This window comes from Aotus nancymaae, unplaced genomic scaffold (genome assembly GCF_030222135.1).
Source record: "Aotus nancymaae isolate 86718 unplaced genomic scaffold, 86718_ANA_hifiasm-v0.15.2.pri h1tg000053l, whole genome shotgun sequence".
NCBI classification, from domain to species: Eukaryota; Metazoa; Chordata; class Mammalia; order Primates; family Aotidae; genus Aotus; species Aotus nancymaae.
The window spans coordinates 10,272,409-10,294,807 of NW_026988467.1; the positions used below are offsets into that span (position 1 = coordinate 10,272,409).

The 22,399-nt window shown below is 45.1% G+C and overlaps 1 protein-coding gene and 1 non-coding gene across 2 annotated transcripts in view; one reads left to right on the plus strand and one right to left on the minus strand.

Moving 5' to 3' along the window:
- The window catches only part of LOC135269493 (neuroblastoma breakpoint family member 3-like), a 38,990-nt gene extending 22,380 nt beyond the window's left edge, over positions 1-16,610 (plus strand). Inside the window, 9 exon segments of the mRNA XM_064363696.1 lie at positions 80-184; positions 751-960; positions 8,851-8,955; positions 10,879-10,951; positions 11,412-11,626; positions 13,394-13,445; positions 14,231-14,394; positions 15,061-15,112; positions 15,643-16,610. Coding sequence (XP_064219766.1) covers positions 80-184; positions 751-960; positions 8,851-8,955; positions 10,879-10,951; positions 11,412-11,626; positions 13,394-13,445; positions 14,231-14,394; positions 15,061-15,112; positions 15,643-15,883 — 1,217 coding nt within the window. The 3' untranslated portion in view covers positions 15,884-16,610.
- LOC135269594 (U4 spliceosomal RNA) lies at positions 12,822-12,962 on the minus strand. The gene has a single exon (XR_010337846.1). It is a non-coding gene; the product is annotated as a U4 spliceosomal RNA (small nuclear RNA).
- Positions 16,611-22,399: the final 5,789 nt, after the last annotated feature.

Here is a 22,399-nt window from a genome sequence, read left to right on the forward strand (position 1 = left end):
ACTATGAGTGAACACTGATTTGGTCTTGTGTGAAGTGTGATTTGCTTAATGTGACCAGCTCTTCTAAATTTATTTACAGAAGATCGGAAAGATAATGATGAAGAACAGAAATGCAGAGACAGGAAAAATAAACTTCTTATGAGTCAAGTGGGCTACTACCTGGGCTGCCGGCTGAAGACGGAAGGTAAGTACTTTAGGTTCACTGTCACGAAAGTGATGAACAATGTCCAGTCCTGTCTTGTCTATGAGAAACGATACATTCTCTTCTTCAAAGTTAATTTCATCCTTCCCATACTTCTAGGAAAATATCAGTTGGTAATGTAACATTTTGTTAAAGATGGAAGACAGAGGCCAAAGTATTTAGCAACTTTTCCACGCCTGCAGTAAGGCGCGTGTGGGCCTAGTGTTAATATCCCAGCTATTGATTCCTGACACAGGCACAGAGCCAGCTGTTTTTCTCAGCAAGAGGCTAAATCATGTTTACAGGAATCCCCTCTAGCATATAAGATCCTGCAGAACTCAAAAGCAAGATAAAGGTAGAAGTGTTTATTTCCTGGTTTCAAGGTGACTGTGTAGCTAAGACAAGTTGACTTTAAGGAGATCAAGAGTGGAGATGAGAAGAGTAAAAGCGGGGAAACGACATCTTCAAATCAATAGGCAAGGCTGTCAGTGACATCCCTCAGTCCCGATTAAACCAATTTGACGTCACCAGTTTCGAATCCATCATGTGTCTGGGTTTCTTCTCCCCAGTCCCTGGCTTTCTGTGTTCTGCCTCAAACGTCAGCAAGGTGGCATCTGGCAGGCCTCCTTCCAGAACAAATACAGAGGTGAACGTTCCAGAAGGCATTGATATATCCTGCTCCTTACAGGAAGATAGCAAACTGAATATTGGAGTCAGCGAAAATAGACTTCTTATGAGTCACGTGGACTACTCCCTGAACTACCAGCTGAAAACATGCAGTAAGTTGTATAGGTTGGCTACCATGAAAGTGATGAATGATGTCTTGCCTTGTCTGGAAAATCTAACTGTTCTCTTGATCAAAATGAATTTCTTCCTTCACATACTTGTAGAAAATAGCAATGGGTATTTTAACATTTAGTTAAAATGGAAGACAGATGCCAAAATATTTAGCAACATTTCCACATCTGCAGTAAGGTGGGTGTGGGACTGGGGTTACAATCACAGCTATTGATTCCTGACCCAGGCACAGAACCACCTGTTTTTCTCAGCAAGGGACTAAATCCATGTTTACAGGAATCCTCTCTGTACCACATAAGATCCTACAGAAAAGTAGCATCTAGTCTGCTGGTGTAAATGTCTGAGGCTACTGAACTTCCATGCAGTTCCAGTTTCTGCTAAATGCCCAGGAGGCAAAGCTGTGTTCTGGGGACCCTGGGGGAAACATGGTGATAGCAGGCTGTATCCACTGTGAGTACCTTAAAGGGGACCCTGCTCCTAATAGAATCTGTGGTGTCTGTAAGTGGCACCATCAATAGCAGGGAGTACTCTGGTACTGGTGTCTCAGCCTGCCAATTAGATGGGATCCCCACTGGGCACCACCACACCTGTCTAATTTTTGTATTTTATGTAGAGGCAAGGTTTCACCATGTTGGCCAGGCTGGCCTTGAACTCCTGAGGTCAGGGGATCTGGGTGCCTAGGCCTCCTAAATTGCTCCGATTCCAGGCATGACTCACTGTGCTGGCTCCACAGTTTCTTTTTTATGTAAAGGTCGTTAGAATTCATCCATCGGTCTCCTCTATAAATTTCCCTAATCATTTGTTGACCATCATATGTGATGAGATAAATCAGTATTGCCTCAATGCTTCTGGAAAGTCGTGAGGGCAATTTTTGAAGATTTTGGGGAAAAAATTTTAATTGTTTGCGCTGACCTAGGTGAGAGGATAAGTGATTAAAATCTAGCAGATGAGGGAGATTTTGTCCCATGGATCTGAAAAGCAGGCTCACGTACTTCTAGGGCGACTTAACCTAGGGACCAGTAGAACATTCCCATCAGAGTATCACATTCTTAAATGGAGAATATTTTTGGTCCTTGTGCTATGAGCGGACACTGATTTGGTCTTGTGTGAAGTGCGATTTGCTTAATGTGACCTGCTCTTCCGAACTTGTTTACAGATGATCGGAAATGTCACGAGGAGGAACAGAAATACGGAGACAGCAAAAATAAACTTATTAAGTGTGAAGTGGCCTGCTACCGGGGCTGCAGGCTGAAGACGGAAAGTAAGTTCCATAGGTTCACCATCACCAAAGTGCTGAATGATGTTCTGTGTTTCCTCTGAGAAACTAGAGGCTCTCTTCATCAGAATTAATTTCATTTTTACCATACATCTAGGAAAATATCAATGGGTACCTTAACATTTTGTTAAAGGTGGACGAGCGAGGCCAAAATATGTAGCACCTTCTCCACATCTGCAATAAGGCGGGTGTGGGACTGAGGGTAAAGTCTCAGCTGTTAACTTCTGACACAGGCGCAGAAGCACCTGTTTTTCTCAGCAAGAGTCTAAATCATGCTTACAGGAATCCTCTTTGTACCACGTAAGATCCTGCTGAGAAGTAGCATCTAGTCTGTTGGTCTAAATGTCTGAGGCTGCTGAACTTCCATTCAGTGCCACTTTCTGCTGAGCAGCAGTAGGCAAAGCAGTGTTCTGGGGACACTGGGGTAAACACGGTGATAGCACACAGTACCCGCTGTACGGAGCTTAAAGAGGACTCTGCTCCTTACACAACCTGTGGTATCGGTAAGTGGCACCATCAAGAGCAGGGAGTAGCCTTGTATTTGTGACTCAGCCTGGTAGTTAGCTGGGATTCCCCGTGGACACCATCACACTTGGCTGGTTTTTGTATTTTTAGTAGAGGCTGGGTTTCACCATGTTGGCCAGGCTGGTCTTGAACTCCTGAGGTCAAGTGATCTACCTTCCTGGGCCTCCTAAATTGCTCCGATTCCAGGCATGACTCACTGTGCTGGCTCCACAGATTCTTTTTCATGTAAAGGTCGTTAGAATTCCTCCATCGGTCTCCTCTATAAATTTCCCTAACCATTTGTTGACCATCATATGTGATGAGATAAATCAGTATTGCCTCAATGCTTCTGGAAAGTGGTGAGGGCAATTTTTGAAGATTTTGGGGAAAAAGTTTTAATTGTTTGCGCTGACCTAGGTGAGAGGATAAGTGATTAAAATCTAGCAGATGAGGGAGATTTTGTCCCATGGATCTGAAAAGCAGGCTCACGTACTTCTAGGGCGACTTAACCTAGGGACCAGTAGAACATTCCCATCAGAGTATCACATTCTTAAACGGAGAATATTTTTGGTCCTTGTGCTATGAGCGGACACTGATTTGGTCTTGTGTGAAGTGCGATTTGCTTAATGTGACCTGCTCTTCCGAACTTGTTTACAGATGATCGGAAATGTCACGAGGAGGAACAGAAATACGGAGACAGCAAAAATAAACTTATTAAGTGTGAAGTGGCCTGCTACCGGGGCTGCAGGCTGAAGACGGAAAGTAAGTTCCATAGGTTCACCATCACCAAAGTGCTGAATGATGTTCTGTGTTTCCTCTGAGAAACTAGAGGCTCTCTTCATCAGAATTAATTTCATTTTTACCATACATCTAGGAAAATATCAATGGGTACCTTAACATTTTGTTAAAGGTGGACGAGCGAGGCCAAAATATGTAGCACCTTCTCCACATCTGCAATAAGGCGGGTGTGGGACTGAGGGTAAAGTCTCAGCTGTTAACTTCTGACACAGGCGCAGAAGCACCTGTTTTTCTCAGCAAGAGTCTAAATCATGCTTACAGGAATCCTCTTTGTACCACGTAAGATCCTGCTGAGAAGTAGCATCTAGTCTGTTGGTCTAAATGTCTGAGGCTGCTGAACTTCCATTCAGTGCCACTTTCTGCTGAGCAGCAGTAGGCAAAGCAGTGTTCTGGGGACACTGGGGTAAACACGGTGATAGCACACAGTACCCGCTGTACGGAGCTTAAAGAGGACTCTGCTCCTTACACAACCTGTGGTATCGGTAAGTGGCACCATCAAGAGCAGGGAGCCGGGCGCGGTGGCTCAAGCCTGTAATCCCAGCATTTTGGGAGGCCGAGGCGGGTGGATCACGAGGTCAAGAGATCGAGACCATCCTGGTCAACATGGTGAAACCCCGTCTCTACTAATACAAAAAATTAGCTGGGCACGGTGGCGCGTGCCTGTAATCCCAGCTACTCAGGAGGCTGAGGCAGGAGAATTGCCTGAACCCAGGAGGCGGAGATTGCGGTGAGCCGAGATCGCCCCATTGCGCTCCAGCCTGGGTATCAAGAGCGAAACTCCGTCTCAAAAAAAAAAAAAAAAAAAAGAGCAGGGAGTAGCCTTGTATTCTTGACTCAGCCTGGTAGTTAGCTGGGATTCCCGGTGGACACCATCACACTTGGCTGGTTTTTGTATTTTTAGTAGAGGCTGGGTTTCACCATGTTGGCCAGGCTGGTCTTGAACTCCTGAGGTCAAGTGATCTACCTTCCTGGGCCTCCTAAATTGCTCCGATTCCAGGCATGACTCACTGTGCTGGCTCCACAGATTCTTTTTCATGTAAAGGTCGTTAGAATTCCTCCATCGGTCTCCTCTATAAATTTCCCTAACCATTTGTTGACCATCATATGTGATGAGATAAATCAGTATTGCCTCAATGCTTCTGGAAAGTGGTGAGGGCAATTTTTGAAGATTTTGGGGAAAAAGTTTTAATTGTTTGCGCTGACCTAGGTGAGAGGATAAGTGATTAAAATCTAGCAGATGAGGGAGATTTTGTCCCATGGATCTGAAAAGCAGGCTCACGTACTTCTAGGGCGACTTAACCTAGGGACCAGTAGAACATTCCCATCAGAGTATCACATTCTTAAATGGAGAATATTTTTGGTCCTTGTGCTATGAGCGGACACTGATTTGGTCTTGTGTGAAGTGCGATTTGCTTAATGTGACCTGCTCTTCCGAACTTGTTTACAGATGATCGGAAATGTCACGAGGAGGAACAGAAATACGGAGACAGCAAAAATAAACTTATTAAGTGTGAAGTGGCCTGCTACCGGGGCTGCAGGCTGAAGACGGAAAGTAAGTTCCATAGGTTCACCATCACCAAAGTGCTGAATGATGTTCTGTGTTTCCTCTGAGAAACTAGAGGCTCTCTTCATCAGAATTAATTTCATTTTTACCATACATCTAGGAAAATATCAATGGGTACCTTAACATTTTGTTAAAGGTGGACGAGCGAGGCCAAAATATGTAGCACCTTCTCCACATCTGCAATAAGGCGGGTGTGGGACTGAGGGTAAAGTCTCAGCTGTTAACTTCTGACACAGGCGCAGAACCACCTGTTTTTCTCAGCAAGAGTCTAAATCATGCTTACAGGAATCCTCTTTGTACCACGTAAGATCCTGCTGAGAAGTAGCATCTAGTCTGTTGGTCTAAATGTCTGAGGCTGCTGAACTTCCATTCAGTGCCACTTTCTGCTGAGCAGCAGTAGGCAAAGCAGTGTTCTGGGGACACTGGGGTAAACACGGTGATAGCACACAGTACCCGCTGTACGGAGCTTAAAGAGGACTCTGCTCCTTACACAACCTGTGGTATCGGTAAGTGGCACCATCAAGAGCAGGGAGTAGCCTTGTATTTGTGACTCAACCTGTTAGTTAGCTGGGATCCCCGGTGGACACCATCACACTTGGCTGGTTTTTGTATTTTTAGTAGAGGCTGGGTTTCACCATGTTGGCCAGGCTGGTCTTGAACTCCTGAGGTCAAGTGATCTACCTTCCTGGGCCTCCTAAATTGCTCCGATTCCAGGCATGACTCACTGTGCTGGCTCCACAGATTCTTTTTCATGTAAAGGTCGTTAGAATTCCTCCATCGGTCTCCTCTATAAATTTCCCTAACCATTTGTTGACCATCATATGTGATGAGATAAATCAGTATTGCCTCAATGCTTCTGGAAAGTGGTGAGGGCAATTTTTGAAGACTTTGAGGAAAAAATTTTAATTGTTTGCGCTGACCTAGGTGAGAGGATAAGTGATTAAAATCTAGCAGATGAGGGAGATTTTGTCCCATGGATCTGAAAAGCAGGCTCACGTACTTCTAGGGCGACTTAACCTAGGGACCAGTAGAACATTCCCATCAGAGTATCACATTCTTAAATGGAGAATATTTTTGGTCCTTGTGCTATGAGCGGACACTGATTTGGTCTTGTGTGAAGTGCGATTTGCTTAATGTGACCTGCTCTTCTGAACTTGTTTACAGATGATCGGAAATGTCACGAGGAGGAACAGAAATACGGAGACAGCAAAAATAAACTTATTAAGTGTGAAGTGGCCTGCTACCGGGGCTGCAGGCTGAAGACGGAAAGTAAGTTCCATAGGTTCACCATCACCAAAGTGCTGAATGATGTTCTGTGTTTCCTCTGAGAAACTAGAGGCTCTCTTCATCAGAATTAATTTCATTTTTACCATACATCTAGGAAAATATCAATGGGTACCTTAACATTTTGTTAAAGGTGGACGAGCGAGGCCAAAATATGTAGCACCTTCTCCACATCTGCAATAAGGCGGGTGTGGGACTGAGGGTAAAGTCTCAGCTGTTAACTTCTGACACAGGTGCAGAACCACCTGTTTTTCTCAGCAAGAGTCTAAATCATGCTTACAGGAATCCTCTTTGTACCACGTAAGATCCTGCAGACAAGTAGCATCTAGTCTGTTGGTCTAAATGTCTGAGGCTGCTGAACTTCCATTCAGTGCCACTTTCTGCTGAGCAGCAGTAGGCAAAGCAGTGTTCTGGGGACACTGGGGTAAACACGGTGATAGCACACAGTACCCGCTGTACGGAGCTTAAAGAGGACTCTGCTCCTTACACAACCTGTGGTATCGGTAAGTGGCACCATCAAGAGCAGGGAGTAGCCTTGTATTTGTGACTCAGCCTGGTAGTTAGCTGGGATTCCCGGTGGACACCATCACACTTGGCTGGTTTTTGTATTTTTAGTAGAGGCTGGGTTTCACCATGTTGGCCAGGCTGGTCTTGAACTCCTGAGGTCAAGTGATCTACCTTCCTGGGCCTCCTAAATTGCTCCGATTCCAGGCATGACTCACTGTGCTGGCTCCACAGATTCTTTTTCATGTAAAGGTCGTTAGAATTCCTCCATCGGTCTCCTCTATAAATTTCCCTAACCATTTGTTGACCATCATATGTGATGAGATAAATCAGTATTGCCTCAATGCTTCTGGAAAGTGGTGAGGGCAATTTTTGAAGATTTTGGGGAAAAAGTTTTAATTGTTTGCGCTGACCTAGGTGAGAGGATAAGTGATTAAAATCTAGCAGATGCGGGAGATTTTGTCCCATGGATCTGAAAAGCAGGCTCACGTACTTCTAGGGCGACTTAACCTAGGGACCAGTAGAACATTCCCATCAGAGTATCACATTCTTAAATGGAGAATATTTTTGGTCCTTGTGCTATGAGCGGACACTGATTTGGTCTTGTGTGAAGTGCGATTTGCTTAATGTGACCTGCTCTTCCGAACTTGTTTACAGATGATCGGAAATGTCACGAGGAGGAACAGAAATACGGAGACAGCAAAAATAAACTTATTAAGTGTGAAGTGGCCTGCTACCGGGGCTGCAGGCTGAAGACGGAAAGTAAGTTCCATAGGTTCACCATCACCAAAGTGCTGAATGATGTTCTGTGTTTCCTCTGAGAAACTAGAGGCTCTCTTCATCAGAATTAATTTCGTTTTTACCATACATCTAGGAAAATATCAATGGGTACCTTAACATTTTGTTAAAGGTGGACGAGCGAGGCCAAAATATGTAGCACCTTCTCCACATCTGCAATAAGACGGGTGTGGGACTGAGGGTAAAATCTCAGATGTTGATTTCCGACACAGGCACAGAACCACCTGTTTTTCTCAGCAAGAGTCTGTATAATCTTTATAGGAATCCTCTCTGTATTACCTAAGATCATGCAGACAAGCAGCATCTAGTCTGGTCATCTAAATGTCCGAGGCTACTGAACTTCCATTTGGTTCCAGTTTCTGCTGAGCACCAGTAGGCAATGCAGTGTTCTGGGGACACTGCGGTTAACACAGTGATGGCACACAGTACCCACTGTGAGGAGCTTGAAGAGGACCCTTCTCCTAATAGAATCTGTGTTATCTGTAAGCAGCGCCGTCAACAACAGGGAGTAGCCTTGTATTCGTGACTCAGCCTGTTAGTTAGCTGGGATCCCCGGTGGACACCAACACACTTGGCTAGTTTTTGTATTTTTAGTGGAGGCTGGGTTTCACCATGTTGGCCAGGCTGGTCTTGAACTCCTGAGGTCAAGGGATCTGCCCTCCTGGCCTTCCTGAAGTGCTGGGATTCCAGGCATGAGCCACCATGCCGGCTCCACAGATTCTTTTTTCAGTAAAGGTTGTTAGACTTCATCCATTGGTCCAGTCTCCTATATAAATTTCTCTAACCATTCATTGACCATGACATATGATGAGATAAATCAATATTGCAGCAATACTTCTGGAAAGTAGTCAGGGCAATTTTTGGAAGTTTTTCGGGAAAGCGTTTTAAATTTTGCACCGACTTAGGTCAGAGGATATGTTTAAGATCTACCAGAAGAGGGAAATTTTGTCCCATGGATCTGAAAAGCAGGCTCATCTACTTCTAGGGCAACTTAGTCTAGGGCCTGTTGGAACAATCCAGTCAGAATACCACATTCTTACACTGAGAATATTTTAAGTCCTTGTGCTATGAGTGGACACTGATTTGGTCTTGTGTGAAGTGTGATTTCCTTCATGTGACCTGCTCTTCTGAATTTGTTTACAGAAGATCAGAAAGATAACGATGAAGAAAAGAAATGCAGAGACAGCAAAAGTAGACTTCTTAGGAGTCAGGTGGACTACTCCCTGAACTACCAGCTGAAAACGTGCAGTAAGTTGTATAGGTTGGCTACCATGAAAGTGATGAATGATGTCCTGCCTTGTCTCGAGAAACTAACCGTTCTCTTGATCAAAATTAATTTCATCCTTCGCATACTTGTAGAAAATAGCAATGGGTATTTTAACATTTAGTTAAAATGGAAGAGAGACGCCAAAATATTTAGCAACATTTCCACATCTGCAGTAAGGTGGGTGTGGGACTGGGGTTACAATCACAGCTATTGATTCCTGACCCAGGCAGAGAACCACCTGTTTTTCTCAGCAAGAATCTAAATCATGTTTATAAGAATCCTCTCTGTACCCCCTAAGATCGTCCAGACAAGTAGCATCTAGTCTGTTGTTCTGAATGTCTGAGGCTGCTCAGCTTCCGTTCGGTTCCGGTTTCTGCTGAGGCTCAGTAGGGAAAGCTCTGTTCTGGGGGAAATGCGATGCTAGCACACTATACCCGCTGTGGGGAGCTTAAAGAGGACTTTACTCCTTACATAACCGGTGGTAACTGTAAGTGGCTCCATCAAGAGCAGGGATTACTCTGGTTAGAGGGACGTCCTGCTTTCTGTGCAGAGGCTCTTGTTGGTAAAGGACGATGGCACCCACGACTTGGTGGAGGCAGCAGTGCATAGAGGAGGGACCCTGGGCCAGTCTCCTGAGCTCCATCCAAGTTGCTTCATTTGTTTGTTACTCAGTTTTGTCATCTGTTCATAGGATACTATAATAATGCCTACCTCTGTCAATTGCTGCAGTGAATTAGATGGCCTGTTTATTGTAACTGTCCCGGGACAGTTGTTCCCACAGAGTAAGCACTGTCTATTAGTTCTTCATTCTACTGTGTCTAGCATAAGAGAAACTTTATTGGTCTTTGCGTGTATTTCCTTTATGGCCTTATGAGAGACTCCAGACCTCCATAATTCTGCAATGACTGTTTTATCAGTGGTGTTTTCTTCCACTAAACATATGTGGCCATGACATGACTAGGACTTTCTGAATGAGAACACAAATGGGAAACCCATGGGGTTGGAGGTCACAGTATTGCAAATGTCCCTCCCGTGATGGATTGTGTCTTTGGAACAAGAGGCAGCATCTGTCCAGTTGTAAAGGGCAGGAAGGAAGCTGTGACAGGAGGGCGGTTGTTGGAGTGGAAAGAGCTCTGGGCTAAGAATGAAGGTTCCCAGGCTGTGTCTTCAGCAGTGTTCCTAGGAGCTGTCAGTGAACAATTGATTTCTCCTTCCTGACTTTCTCTGTCTCCATCTGCAAAGGCAGGTAAATTTCTCTCTCTCCATCTGCAAAGGCAGACATCTTGCAGTGTCTGAAGCATTCAAATGTGTGAACACTTATGACCGCTTATCAGAGTGAGATAAATCCCCTCTCTGTGTGGTGTTGGAGAAAGCACTTGAGGTGTGGGCATTTGGTGGTCGGAAGTGGTTCAGACTGGAGCACTCCCCATGGAGAGAATGTCCCTGAATAACATAGCAGAAGTCACTTGGAGGGCCTGTGAAGTCACCTGATGTGCAGAGGATTGTGGGACAAGTTTGTTTATCCTGTCCTAAGAGAAAGAAATAGGTTGTAAATGTGAACGGTGACAGGACGCCAAGCCTGTCCCTGGGAATCAGATGTGTGTCAGGATGGCGGAGACAGCTGCCCAAGTCCAGAGAGAGGCTGCACAAGCCTCCAGTGATGTGGAGAGCAGAAGGTCTTTTCAACATTTGGCCTGATTTTGACGGTGAGCCTCCTGATCAGAAATGCATTGCCTGGTGGATCAGGAAACCATGCCAGGGCATTTTGTTAAAGAGAAAACATGAGAGCTTTCAGTAGAACAGGGACCCATGCCCAGATGTTCATGTCCCTGTGCACATTGGGCTGACTGTCCTTGCAGAGTGTGAAATGGGAAACATCTGAATGAACACATCTGTACTTGCAGAAAACGACAAAGAGGAGGATGAAGATGTTCATGTTGCGGAGGCTGAGAAAATACAGGGATCACGTGTCCCCAGGTAACACTGAATAATCAGGAGCAAGTAATGGGTGGTGAAGTATGGAAAAGATCTAGAAGCACACCCTCTCTGGCGTCTCCCATGGGCCAAAAGCCTGCATTCCTTTGGCCACAATATGTTCAGTTCAACCCAACTTAGACACAGGGTGTGGCAGCTGTTATGGTTCTTTGTATGTGCTGAATGCCGTGTCTGAATTATACAGGGATAACTGAGTCTCTTTTCTTCTCGGCTCCTTTCTGCCCAGTGTAGTGAATACCGGCTGCTGTCTTTCTCTCTGGTTCCCATGGCAGCCATGCTGTGTTGCAGAGAGGAGGATTGCCTGTTTCCTCTCAAAGGGGACCTCCCATTTGCCTTCTGGGACCACTCACTTATTCCTCCTGTGAAAACCAGCTAGGACTCCCTGGGGTCCAATCCCTCTTTCTTTAATCTTCTGTCATCTCTATCCCATCTGGCTCATCAGGGAGGTGCAGAAGGTTGAAGTCAAGAAAGTCCCTGAGGACTTGCTGGAGGAATGTGTCATCACTCGTTCAAATAGCTGTGGCCCTACTGACTCCAGCCAGCCTCACGGAGACACCAATGAAATCCCATTTGAGGAAGACAACGTCGACTCTGCACTGGTTGTAGAGAGTGAATCATCTCATGACGTAGTGGAGGATGCTCTAATCATTCTTTCAGGTGACCTCTACATTCCTTGTTTTTGATACCTCTGTCTAGGCTGAGGAAGATCAACTCTGAAGACAGGCTGTATACACACAAATCGGTTTGAATAAAAACCTATCATGGGTTATTAAACACAGATACCAGGGAATTTTTATCTCATCCTCAGCTCATGCCATGCGTTTGTCTCCGAGGCCCAAGTATCAAGTTACCAGACCCCAGGCCAGTGTGACAAACTCATGGTCACCTGAGTGCAGGAGGTGTACAGGAGGTGTCTGTCAGGTCTCCTAGCTTTGATTCGGTATCTCTCATGTAATTATGTCATCTGTCCCTGAACAATGTCCATGGAGTTTCTATTTATTTTTAAGGAAACTGGGAGCCTCGTGTATTTGTTTGGAGAGATTGTTCCCCAGGTTTCACTGCTCTGAGCTTCAGTCTTGATCTCTTTTAAGTCAGCTTGCTTAGCTGCATAGCCACCTTGAAACCAGGATGAAAACATTTCCTCTTTACCTTGCTGATATGTTTCCATAAAGCGAGTCTCAGCCCTGGCTCTCCACCCCATCCATGCAATGGCTGATCTGATGTTTCTTCGTAGCATCACGTATCGTTTGTTGTTGCTGTTGAGATGGAGTCTCCTTTTGTCACCCAGGCTGGAGTGCAGTGGCACCATCTTGGCTTACTGCGGTCTCCACTTCCCAGACTCTAGTGATTCTCCTGCCTCTGCCTCCTGAGTAGCTGGGACCATAGGTGCCCCCCACCACACCTAGCTAATTTCTGTATTTTTAGTAGAGACGAGGTTTCACCATATTGGTCAGGCTGGTCTTGAACTCCTAACTTTAGGTGGTTCACCCACCTTGTCCTTTGAAATCACAGATTTTGTTGTTGTTGTTGGAGTCTCCCTCTGTTATTCAGGCTGGAGTTCAGTTGCACAATCTCAGCTCACTGCAACCTCCGCCTCCTGGGTTCAGATGATTCTGCTGCCTCAGCCTCCCGAGTAGCTGAGACTGCAGGCGTGTGCCACCATGCCCAGCTAATTTCTTTGTATTTTTGGTAGAGACAGGCTTTCACTGTGTTAGCCAGGATGGTCCCCATCTCCTGACCTCGTGAAGTGCTCACCTCGGCCTTTGAGAGTGCTGAGATTACAGGCGTGAGCCACCATGCCCGGCCCACAGATTCTTTTTTGTTTGTTTTTGTTTTGTCTTTTTTTATTCAGTCTCCCTAGAGACTGTCAAAAATTGTCAATGCCGACGTTATTGCATGTCATCACGGCAGGGTATTGGGACAAGTTTTCAATTAGCAATAATCTCATCTCAGATAAAACTCCTTGGCTATGATACTGGCACTGAGCAAAGCCCACAGATTCTTTTTAAAGCAAATGTTGTTAGAATTTACATATCAGTCCAGTTTCATGTATAGATGCCTCTATCCATTCAGTGACCTTGGTACCCGGTGAGATAAGTCAGTATTGCAGCAACACTCCCAGAAAATAGTTTGACTCATATTTGGAAATTTTTCTAGGAAAAAATTTGGTTTAACTTTGCATAGACTCAGGCAGAGAATATGGCATCATGGTCTACCCGTAGAGGCAGATTTTGGCCTGTGTGTCTGGAAACCAGGCTCATCTGCTTACCAGGCTTCATCTAGGGCACCCTGAAATAGTCCTGTCAGAATTTGTATTCTTGCCCCGAGAACATTTCTGTGCTTGTGCTGTGACTAAACACTGATTTGGTCATATGTGAAATGTGATTTGCTTAATGTGACCTGTGTCTCTGAATTTATTTACAGAAAGTCTAAGTGATGATGAGGAAGAGGAAGAAAAAGGGCCAGTGCCCCCCAGGTAATGCTGTGGAGTTGTGGGCTGTTAGTTTAATAGGGAGACTGTAGATCCAGGGAAAACGAGGAAGTGATGACTAGAACTCTTTGTTCCATTCACCCAGCTACAGATTGTCCTTATTGACGATGTTGTGGGTGATTTGTGGTACTTGTATAGGTTTTAATTTCTCACTCCTCCCAAGATGGGAACCTGCAATCAGCTGAGCCAGGTGAACTCAGCAAACAGGGATTTCCTGGTTCTGCCTGTTGTCCCCACTGTGTTTAAACCCAGGGAGAGACGCATGTATGCTTTCTGCCCATTTGTTGTGAGCATGTTTGCTAGGATTTGTGAAGAGAAGAGATTCAAAACATAGACATATTATATCAAAATCCTGGAAAAAGGAGGCCCTTAATACACAAGATCTGGGTGTCTGAAATGCCTCAAGAGCTCCGTTCACTTGAATGCCGCATGTAAAATTCAACACAACTTACGCGAGGCAGTTGAAGCCCCGTGTTAGTTCTCGTGCTGCTGGTCGTGATGATAGTTTACAGGGAGCGTCTGGGTGGCTGCAGTGGCTCATCTGTGGCAAATGCACTGAGCACATGCTGCTCATTTGTGCTCTGTCCCCAGGGTAGTCACCCTCCACCCTGCATTTAGAAGGGATAGTTTTTTTTCTCTTGAAGGAAAAATGCCTTTGCCTTCTGTGACCATTCCATTCTGACTTCCATCAGATCAGTTGGGAGGAGACTTTGTTGTCTAATCTCTGTTGGTTTAATGTTCTGTCATCCCTGTCCTGCCTGGCTCATCAGGAATCTGCAGGAGTCTGTGGAGGAGGAAGCCCCCCAGGAGTCCTGGGATGAAGGTTATTTGACTCTCTCAATTCCTCCTGGCACATCGGCCTTCAGTGAGTCTTACAGGAGCAACTTGCACTCATTAGAGGAGCAGCAAGTCGACTTGGCTGTTGACATAGGCAGTGAGTACTCCGTTGTGAAGTTGATACAGCTCCAATTTGTGTCCCAGATAGACCCCATAGTCTTTGTGCCTTGCTCCGCTGGCCAGGCTGAGAGTTGTCATCACTGTGGGCTGAACCTATCCATCAGTGTAGATTTCAATCACTCTGGATTCCAGTCTGAAGCATGGGCATGCGGGGGGTCAGTGAACTTTGCTCTCTCTCTAGTCTCAGTCCATGCCCGTCGCACCATGGGCCGACTGTCAGGACATTGAAACCCAAGTCAGGTGTTGCAAACTCAACACCAAGCTATGCAGCGCATGTCCACGAGTTGTCTGTCAATCTGAATTAAATGTCTCTTGCCAGCTACCACGTTCCTCATGAGTTTTGCTCCCCATGCATGTCTGCGAGGTCCTTTCCAGTTTGTACAAACTTGGCATAACTGTTTGTACAAACTTGGGATAAAGGGATAATGGTCTACCAGAATAGGGACGTTTCACCATTGGTTCTGAGACACAAACCAAGGAATCTCTATCATGATTGGCCTTGAGACCTCCTGAAGTCTCTCTCTCACATTATCCTGTTCTCATGCTGAGGAACCTGAGGTCCCTGTGCAGGGATTAGACAGTGGACTGTTATGGGTGTAGGATAATGGCTTATTTTGTCTGTCCCTATCTGAATTTATTGCAGAGATTAAAAAGGACCAAGAAGAGGAAGAAGACCAAAGCCCACTGTGCCCCAGGTAACTTTGAGCAATTGTGAACAGCTAATTTTGTGTTGACAAAATGGTGGAGACGCCAGGTCCAGGGAAAACAGAGTGGGCTGACAATATCGATACCATCTTTTCAACGAAGCCTGAATTATTCCTACTAACATTGCTGTTGGTGTTCATTGCAGTAGATATTTAGGTTTCCGTTTCTTCCTCCCCTTAGCATTTACTAACTACTGTAGGTTGACCCTACTTGTTTTTGTGATCAGTGTACGCTGTGTGTCCTGAGGGTACTAACTCAGAGTGTGCTTTTACTCCCTCATCAGTGTGTCACCTGGACGGTTCACTGAGCTTACTTTCTCTCTCTCTCTCTGTCTTTCTCTTTCATTCTTTTTTACTCTACTCTCGTCCATCCCAACATAAGGCAATAATTTGTTACGTCATTAATGGATCTATGTTTTTTCTTTATTTACCACTTTCTTGTGCTACCCATGAAATCTAGTTGGGGCTCTGTGGTGTCTTTTTTTCCCTGACTTATTCTTCGGTTTTTCCTCCTATTTTAGGCTCAGCACGGAGCTGGTGGAAGCAGAAGAGCCTGAAGTCTGGTACTCACCGGATATATTGTATTCAACGTATACAGCTTATCCAGAGTTTTATTACATATGCCAGGATTACACATATGCCATTTTTTTATTTGTAGAAGAGTATGTTCGCTTGACTTTGGACATGGACAATAGGTTTCTTACTATGACGGTGACAAGACTCCACCTGGTCTCCCGGATAGGGGTCACATTTCCACACTAAGACAACATGTCACATGGGACTCTGCCGGTGCAGAATACGAACAATGCCATGTTCTTTCTGAAAACACTTAGCCTGAGTTTCATAGCCTGAGGTAATCTCCAGACAACTTCAGAATGTAGACCAGTGAGCAGCACAACTGACCTGTCTCCTTCAGACAGCCCATGTCACCACAAATCACACAACTAAAAGGAGAAGAGACATTTTGGGTTGAAAAAGAGTAAAAAGGTAATGTAGCTACATTTCTTTAGCTCTTTTGAACCCAAAGTGTCTCCTCATCTTTTTGTTGTTGTCGTTGATGGTGGTGACATGGGCTTGTTTGTAGAGGACAGGTCAGCTGTCTGGCTCCATGGTCTGTACTCTGAAGTTATCTGAAAATGTCCTCATGATTAAATTCAGCCTAAGTGTTTTTCCGGGAACACTGCAGGGTCAATGCTACCTCACCCATCTGCAGGTAGAGAAGGTCCCGTGTGTCTACCACCATGATCGTGATACCAGGACTGTTCCACCATTTGTCTATCACCGTGATTGTGATGCCAGATCTGTACCTTTCAGAGACACCTTATTTATACTGAGGTAATTGGAAAAATGGTTTTTAAAAGTATTAATATCCTGTATTCAAATGATCATCCCTCAACATTTTATTATTCATTAATCGTCCCTGGCTGTGTCAATTGTTATATTTACGTGTCTACACTGGAAATTTTCTGTTTTTACTGTATCTTTGCTTTTGCTAGTTTCTATTGAACACAAAAAATACCCTGCCTGCATTTCAATTTTTGCCAAAGTTAATTTTAATCTCTACAATGAGAATTGTTTTGTCTTTAAGATAAGACCGTCAGCACATAAGGCCACAGCAAAACAGATTTTGCTAATTTTTAAGACTTTGTTAATTTCTGGCTGACGAGAGAGGTAGTTTACTTAATTAGCTGCTACTATCTATTTAAGTGAGCAGCCAGAGAAATGTCTATCAGACTAAGGATATGCAGAGCCCAGGCCATTCTCTTTGAGTCTTTTAAACTATTTCAGAAGAGAAGAGAATAGGCAGATTCCACATATGTGGACAGGAAGGAGAATACACCGAAAGACACGAACAACCGTTTCTCAAAACAGAATAGAAAATCCATGAAAATTCATAAAATATTTTCTCATGAAATGTAATCTCTCTAAACTTAGCCATTATATGAAAGTCAGTTCTTAATATACCACACTACATTGACTGTTGACATTCATAAGAATTCATTTCCATGTTTGTTAATTTGAAAAAGCAAAAGGACTAATCCTTTTTGTTCTTTGCCGTGATCTTTTTAAGATTGAGGATTTGTTTTGAAAATAAAACCAAAGATTTTAAAGATTGAAAATTGACATTAAAATTTATCTTCTCCAAGTAATGATGTTTAACTCAGGCTGTCTTATTCCTGTTTGTAGTATAACTGTCAAGTGATCATTTAACCATTCTTTACATGTTTCAAATTACTGGGAACAAACCACGTTCCAGGGTGTATCTTCTTTTGTTTCTTTTTTTTTATTCTTTTACATTAAGTTCTGGGGTACATGTACAGATCTTGCAGGATTGTTACACAGGTATACACATGCCATTTTGGTTTGCTGCCTCCACCGCCCGTCACCTACATTAGGTATTTCTCCTAATGCTATCCCTCCTCAATCTCCCCACCCCCTGCTATCCCTCCTCTAGCTCCCCCACCCCCTGACAGGCCCCAGCATGTGATGTTCCCCTCCCTGTGTCCGTGTGTTCTCATTGTTCAGCACCCACTTACGAGTGAGAACATGCGATGTTTGCTTTTCTGTTCCTGTGTCAGTCTGCTGAAAATGATGGTTTCCAATTTCATCCATGTCCCTGTAAAGGACATGAACTCATCCTTTTTATGGCTGCATAGTATTCCATGGTGTATATGTCCCACATTTTCTTTATCTAGTCTATCTTTGATGGGCATTTGGTTTGGTTCCAAGTCTTTGCTATTGTAAGCAGTGCTGCAGCAAACATACGTGTGCATGTGTCTTTATAATAGAATGTTTTATAATCCTTTGGGTATGTACCCAATCATGGGATTGCTGGGTCAAATGGTATTTCTGTTTCTAGATCCTTGAGGCATCGCCACACTATCTTCCACAACGTGCCTGAATATTATATCTTTCTCTAGGTTTAGAAAGTTTTCTGTTATTATTATTATTTCTTTGAAGAGGGCTTCTACTCTGTGCTCCTTCTCAATCCCCTATTTAAGGCCAATGAATCTTTGATTTTCTCTTTTGAAGCCCTCTTCTAGATCTCTTAAGCATTCTGTGTTCCTTCTCATTATTCTTTTCTTTTTTCTCCTCTGACTGTATTTTGAAATAGCTTGTTTTAAATGCTCACTAATTCTGCTTAATCAATTCTACTGACACTTACTAAGGCATTTTCCAGCTCCAGGATTTGTTTGCTGTTTTCTATTATGTCAGTATCCTTGTTAAATTTTTCTGATACAATTTTGAATTGTTTCCGTTTTCTTGAAGTTCATTGAGCTTTCTCAAAGTAGTTATTCTGAATTTCCTGAGAAGTTACATATCTCCATCGCTCCAGGGTTGGTCACTGGTGGCTTATCTGGTCTATTGGTGAGGTCATATTGACTTCAATGTTCTTGATACTGTTGATATTTGTCAATATCTGGGCATTGAAGGATAAGGTATTTATTCCAGCCTTTGCAGTCAGGTCTTGTTTGTACCTGTCCTTCAGAGGGCCTTCCAGGAATTCAAAGTGGGCTGATGAGTTCCCTAAGCCAGTGGTCACTACAGCCATTTTTGTACTACAGGGCACCCTAGGCCCAGGTACACTGCAATCCTTACAGATTCCCAGGTCCCCAGCCCTGTTGGACTTGGGGAAGATCAGGGATTGTTCTCTGGGTTCCCAGGTAAAGCCTCTAGCTTACTCTCCTCTATTTCCCCCAAGCAAAAGGAATCTCTCTGTAGGCTGCACTGCCTGGAGTGTGGGAGGGCTGATGCAAGCATTCCCATAGCGGCTGCAGCTGCTGCTGTCATACTGGCTGTGACCTGAAGCCCGGCATCTTCCAGACCTGTGCAACATCAGGGTTTGCCCATGGAGTGTTGTGGTCACTGCAGCCTGCCTGCCCCTGACATTTATTTGAAGCCCAATTAATTTCCAGTGATAAAGCTGACCAGAACTTTGGTGGGTTCTTCCTCCTGGGGCAGCTGATTCCCTTGTGGCCCAGGGTGAGTCTAAATGCTGCTTCTGTGGACATCAGCCTGGAATCAAGCGCTGTTGGGTTCTGTTCAGTGTTGTGTTTCACTATGGCAAGACTGATACTGAGTTTGAATATAAAGTCCCATGCTTTCCTCCTTGTCTCCAAAAGAACTTTTCCCAGTGTGATCTGCAGCCCTCATGTACTAAAACCACCTGTGGTGCTTATATTATAAAAAGGCAGACTCTAGGGCCCACACCACCTAAATCTCCTGGGGTTGGAGACCAGTGTGTAGCTCCTGTAATCTCCACAGCTGTTTCTAAGGTACACCAACTTCAAGAACCATTCTTGCATATTTTCGGACTAGGGATTCGCACAAAATGACAGAGGAAAAACCTTAATCTTTTAGAGTTCAAGCATTAGACTATGCACTGAAACACAGTTTATCTTTCCCATTTTCTCTTTCTAGTTCTGTATACTGTCAAGGCATTGGTGCAGAAATAGGAAACAAAGCAGTGAAAGAAAAACTATTTATTTCTTTATATATGTTTTGCTTTAATAATCACCAAAAAGGCTTCCATTTTCTCCCGCCCTGTCCACCAGTTCTATTGGCCTTCAACACATGGCGATAGCAACATATATCAATCTATATCATGCATTTATACTCACAGACAAACTGTCTCAGCACTGTGAAGACACAGACTGGGCTTTACTATCTCTGGGGGCCTCTCCCATGCCACTTAAAAATGAGCACAGGTTTGCTCTATGCAAGAATTTCAGCAGAATTGGTCTGACTATCAGTCCCCAGTTTCCCCAGGGTGAGATAGGATGACAAAATGGGACGGCATATTTGAAGTGAGGTCAGTCCAATTTGGATGTCATAGAAGAAAAGAAATAGGACGTGCTAGCTTAAGCCTGAGATGGTATCTGGGAAGTCACCATGTTCATGATGTGAAATCAAAGAACACAGATGCTTCAGTGCAGACCAAAGCCCAGCCTGATGACCCAATAGGATCAGGTGTGGATCTGTGAGTAGCGCTCACTGAGTCCCCACCAGTGCTGTCCATCAGGGCACCGCTGCTCAGTATTGTGCTTTTAGAACCTGCCAGAGGAGCTCCAGCATTGGGACCACATGCTTCATTCATCAGAATCAGGGTCCTATATCCACTGAGTTTTCCATCTCAGGGCAGCTGATGAGGCAAGAAGTGTGCTGTTGCTAGTTGCCACGCTGCCGGGGCTGTTGAGAAGCAGTCTCAAAACCGTCTATGCAAACTACACATCCTTTGCTTCATGCTGGGCCAAGTGGGCCTTGGCTAAGGGTATTCCATAGCTGTCAGAAAGGCTTTCTGCCTTTCTTCCCGCTCCACCGGGACACGCCTCTGATCCCTCTTCTGGACCCTCCAGTGGACTTGGAGGAACGAGGCCCAGATGCTCCTCAGCAGATAGGTGGCCGCACAAAATGGGGACAGGCCCACACTTCCTGCTGTTTTAAGGACCTCTGGTGGCTGTACTTCTTGCATGGTTCCTGGAAGACGAGGGTCACAAGGCTGGAGTGCGCGGCAAACCCTTAGGGATTTCACCTGCAGACAAAAATAAACCAAACCGGTGTATGTTGCCAGGCCCTGCTGATGGCTACCTGAAGCTGGAGTGAAGTGACGTGGTGACTAAAGCCAGGAGTGTGATGAGAGCCAGGTAAGAGGATGAGCTAAGAGCATGTGTTGCAGTCTGGAGGAACAACAGGTGCCCCAGGTTAGGGGGAGCCTCCCCACCTCCCCATGTGCCGAGATCCCTGCTCCAGTTCACTGCGCGCTGGGTGGCTGGATACTACCATTCCCTCTTTAGGGGCCAGGTGACTCTCCAAATCACTTTGTCTCCGTAGAAAAATGTCCTCTGCCATCTTCCCCCAGAAAGAAGTGCTCAGCATGAAACATGCACATACAGAAACAGCCTGTTGTAGGAAGAAGAGGACATTTGGCAGGAAAGTCCCCTGTTAAGTTGATGTCCAGTTGACATAACGAGGACGTGAAGGTGCCAAGTCTATATGGACCTCAGAGCTCAACTAAGTCCAGTTCCACCTTTGACAGATGAGGGTGCAGCAGACTCATAGAGACTAAGGGGCAAACCAAAGCCACACACCAGTTAGTGACAAGCCGGGCATTAGAACTGAGGCCTCGGGTCCTTTCCAATGATCTAAGGGAGGTCGAGGGGACAGCTTCCACACTGGAAAAAGCCAGTAGATACTAGAGATTTGGGGGTTAGTTTTTCCGGGACAGGATGAAGGATTTACAGAGGCAATCCTGTAAGTGTTGCTCTAAAGAGGCTCAGGAAAGAAAGGAATTATCAGAGAAAAAAAAAAGGAAATTATTGGAAAAAAAAAAAAAGCAAGTTAAATCACGGCCCTAGTCATTTTCACACTATGGAGATCGACATTCTCTCAGGTTACGATTTAGAAACATTTCTAGGAATATGCTCAATTGCTTATGGCAAAACTTTGAAGTTTTTATTTTATTTTATATAGCTAGCACCAACAAGTGAATGAAGTGAGAGTGAATGAATTGGTAAATGTATGAACTGGGGAGGGGGTTGAAGAACTTTGACATCAGGGCTTTGACTTGGCAGGGCCTGACCCCAAATACAGAGAAAGGGAAGGGTCATTTTCTCATCCCCCACCCCAGGAAAAGCTGAGGAGCTGCCCTGCCCAGCAGTGGAGTGCCCTGGATTGGAGGAGCCTGGGGAGGGGGAGCTTTGGCTCTGGATTAGAGAGTCCTGGACGTCCCCCCATCCTGAGGGGACATGGAGAATGGGCAGCTGAGCCCAGGTCTGGGGGAACAAGGTGGCTGCGCTGCTACCCTGCTCAGAAGTTGCTCTGATGCTCAGGGGATGCGCTTGGAGGTGATTGCTTCCGGGAAGGAGGCTTCTGCCTTCCCTGCCCCCACCTTGCCTGGGACAGCACTTGAATAGGAATCAATTTGCATCATTCCTGCTGTCACCAGCCCCAAGGACTAAGCAGCTTAAGTAGCTTATTTCTCCCTCTTCAGACCTACTCTCAAAGCATTCCCAGCCTTCTCCTCCTCCAGCTGGTTCTCCAGTCCTGGAATAATGAGGGGCCCAGAACCCCCTTGGCTCAGGTTGGCTCGAGAGACTGACTCCCTGAATGTTGCCCTCTCACTGCCTGCCCCACCCTTATCCCATTCTGCAGGACCCTCTGGTCCTGGGGTGTCTCTGGCTTCTGGCTGTGGCATGGATTGGAACCTGCTGAAAGCAGATGGAGGCTGCTGCCTCAGGACCCGGGGTATCTATGACCCTTTGACCTCAACTGGCTCCT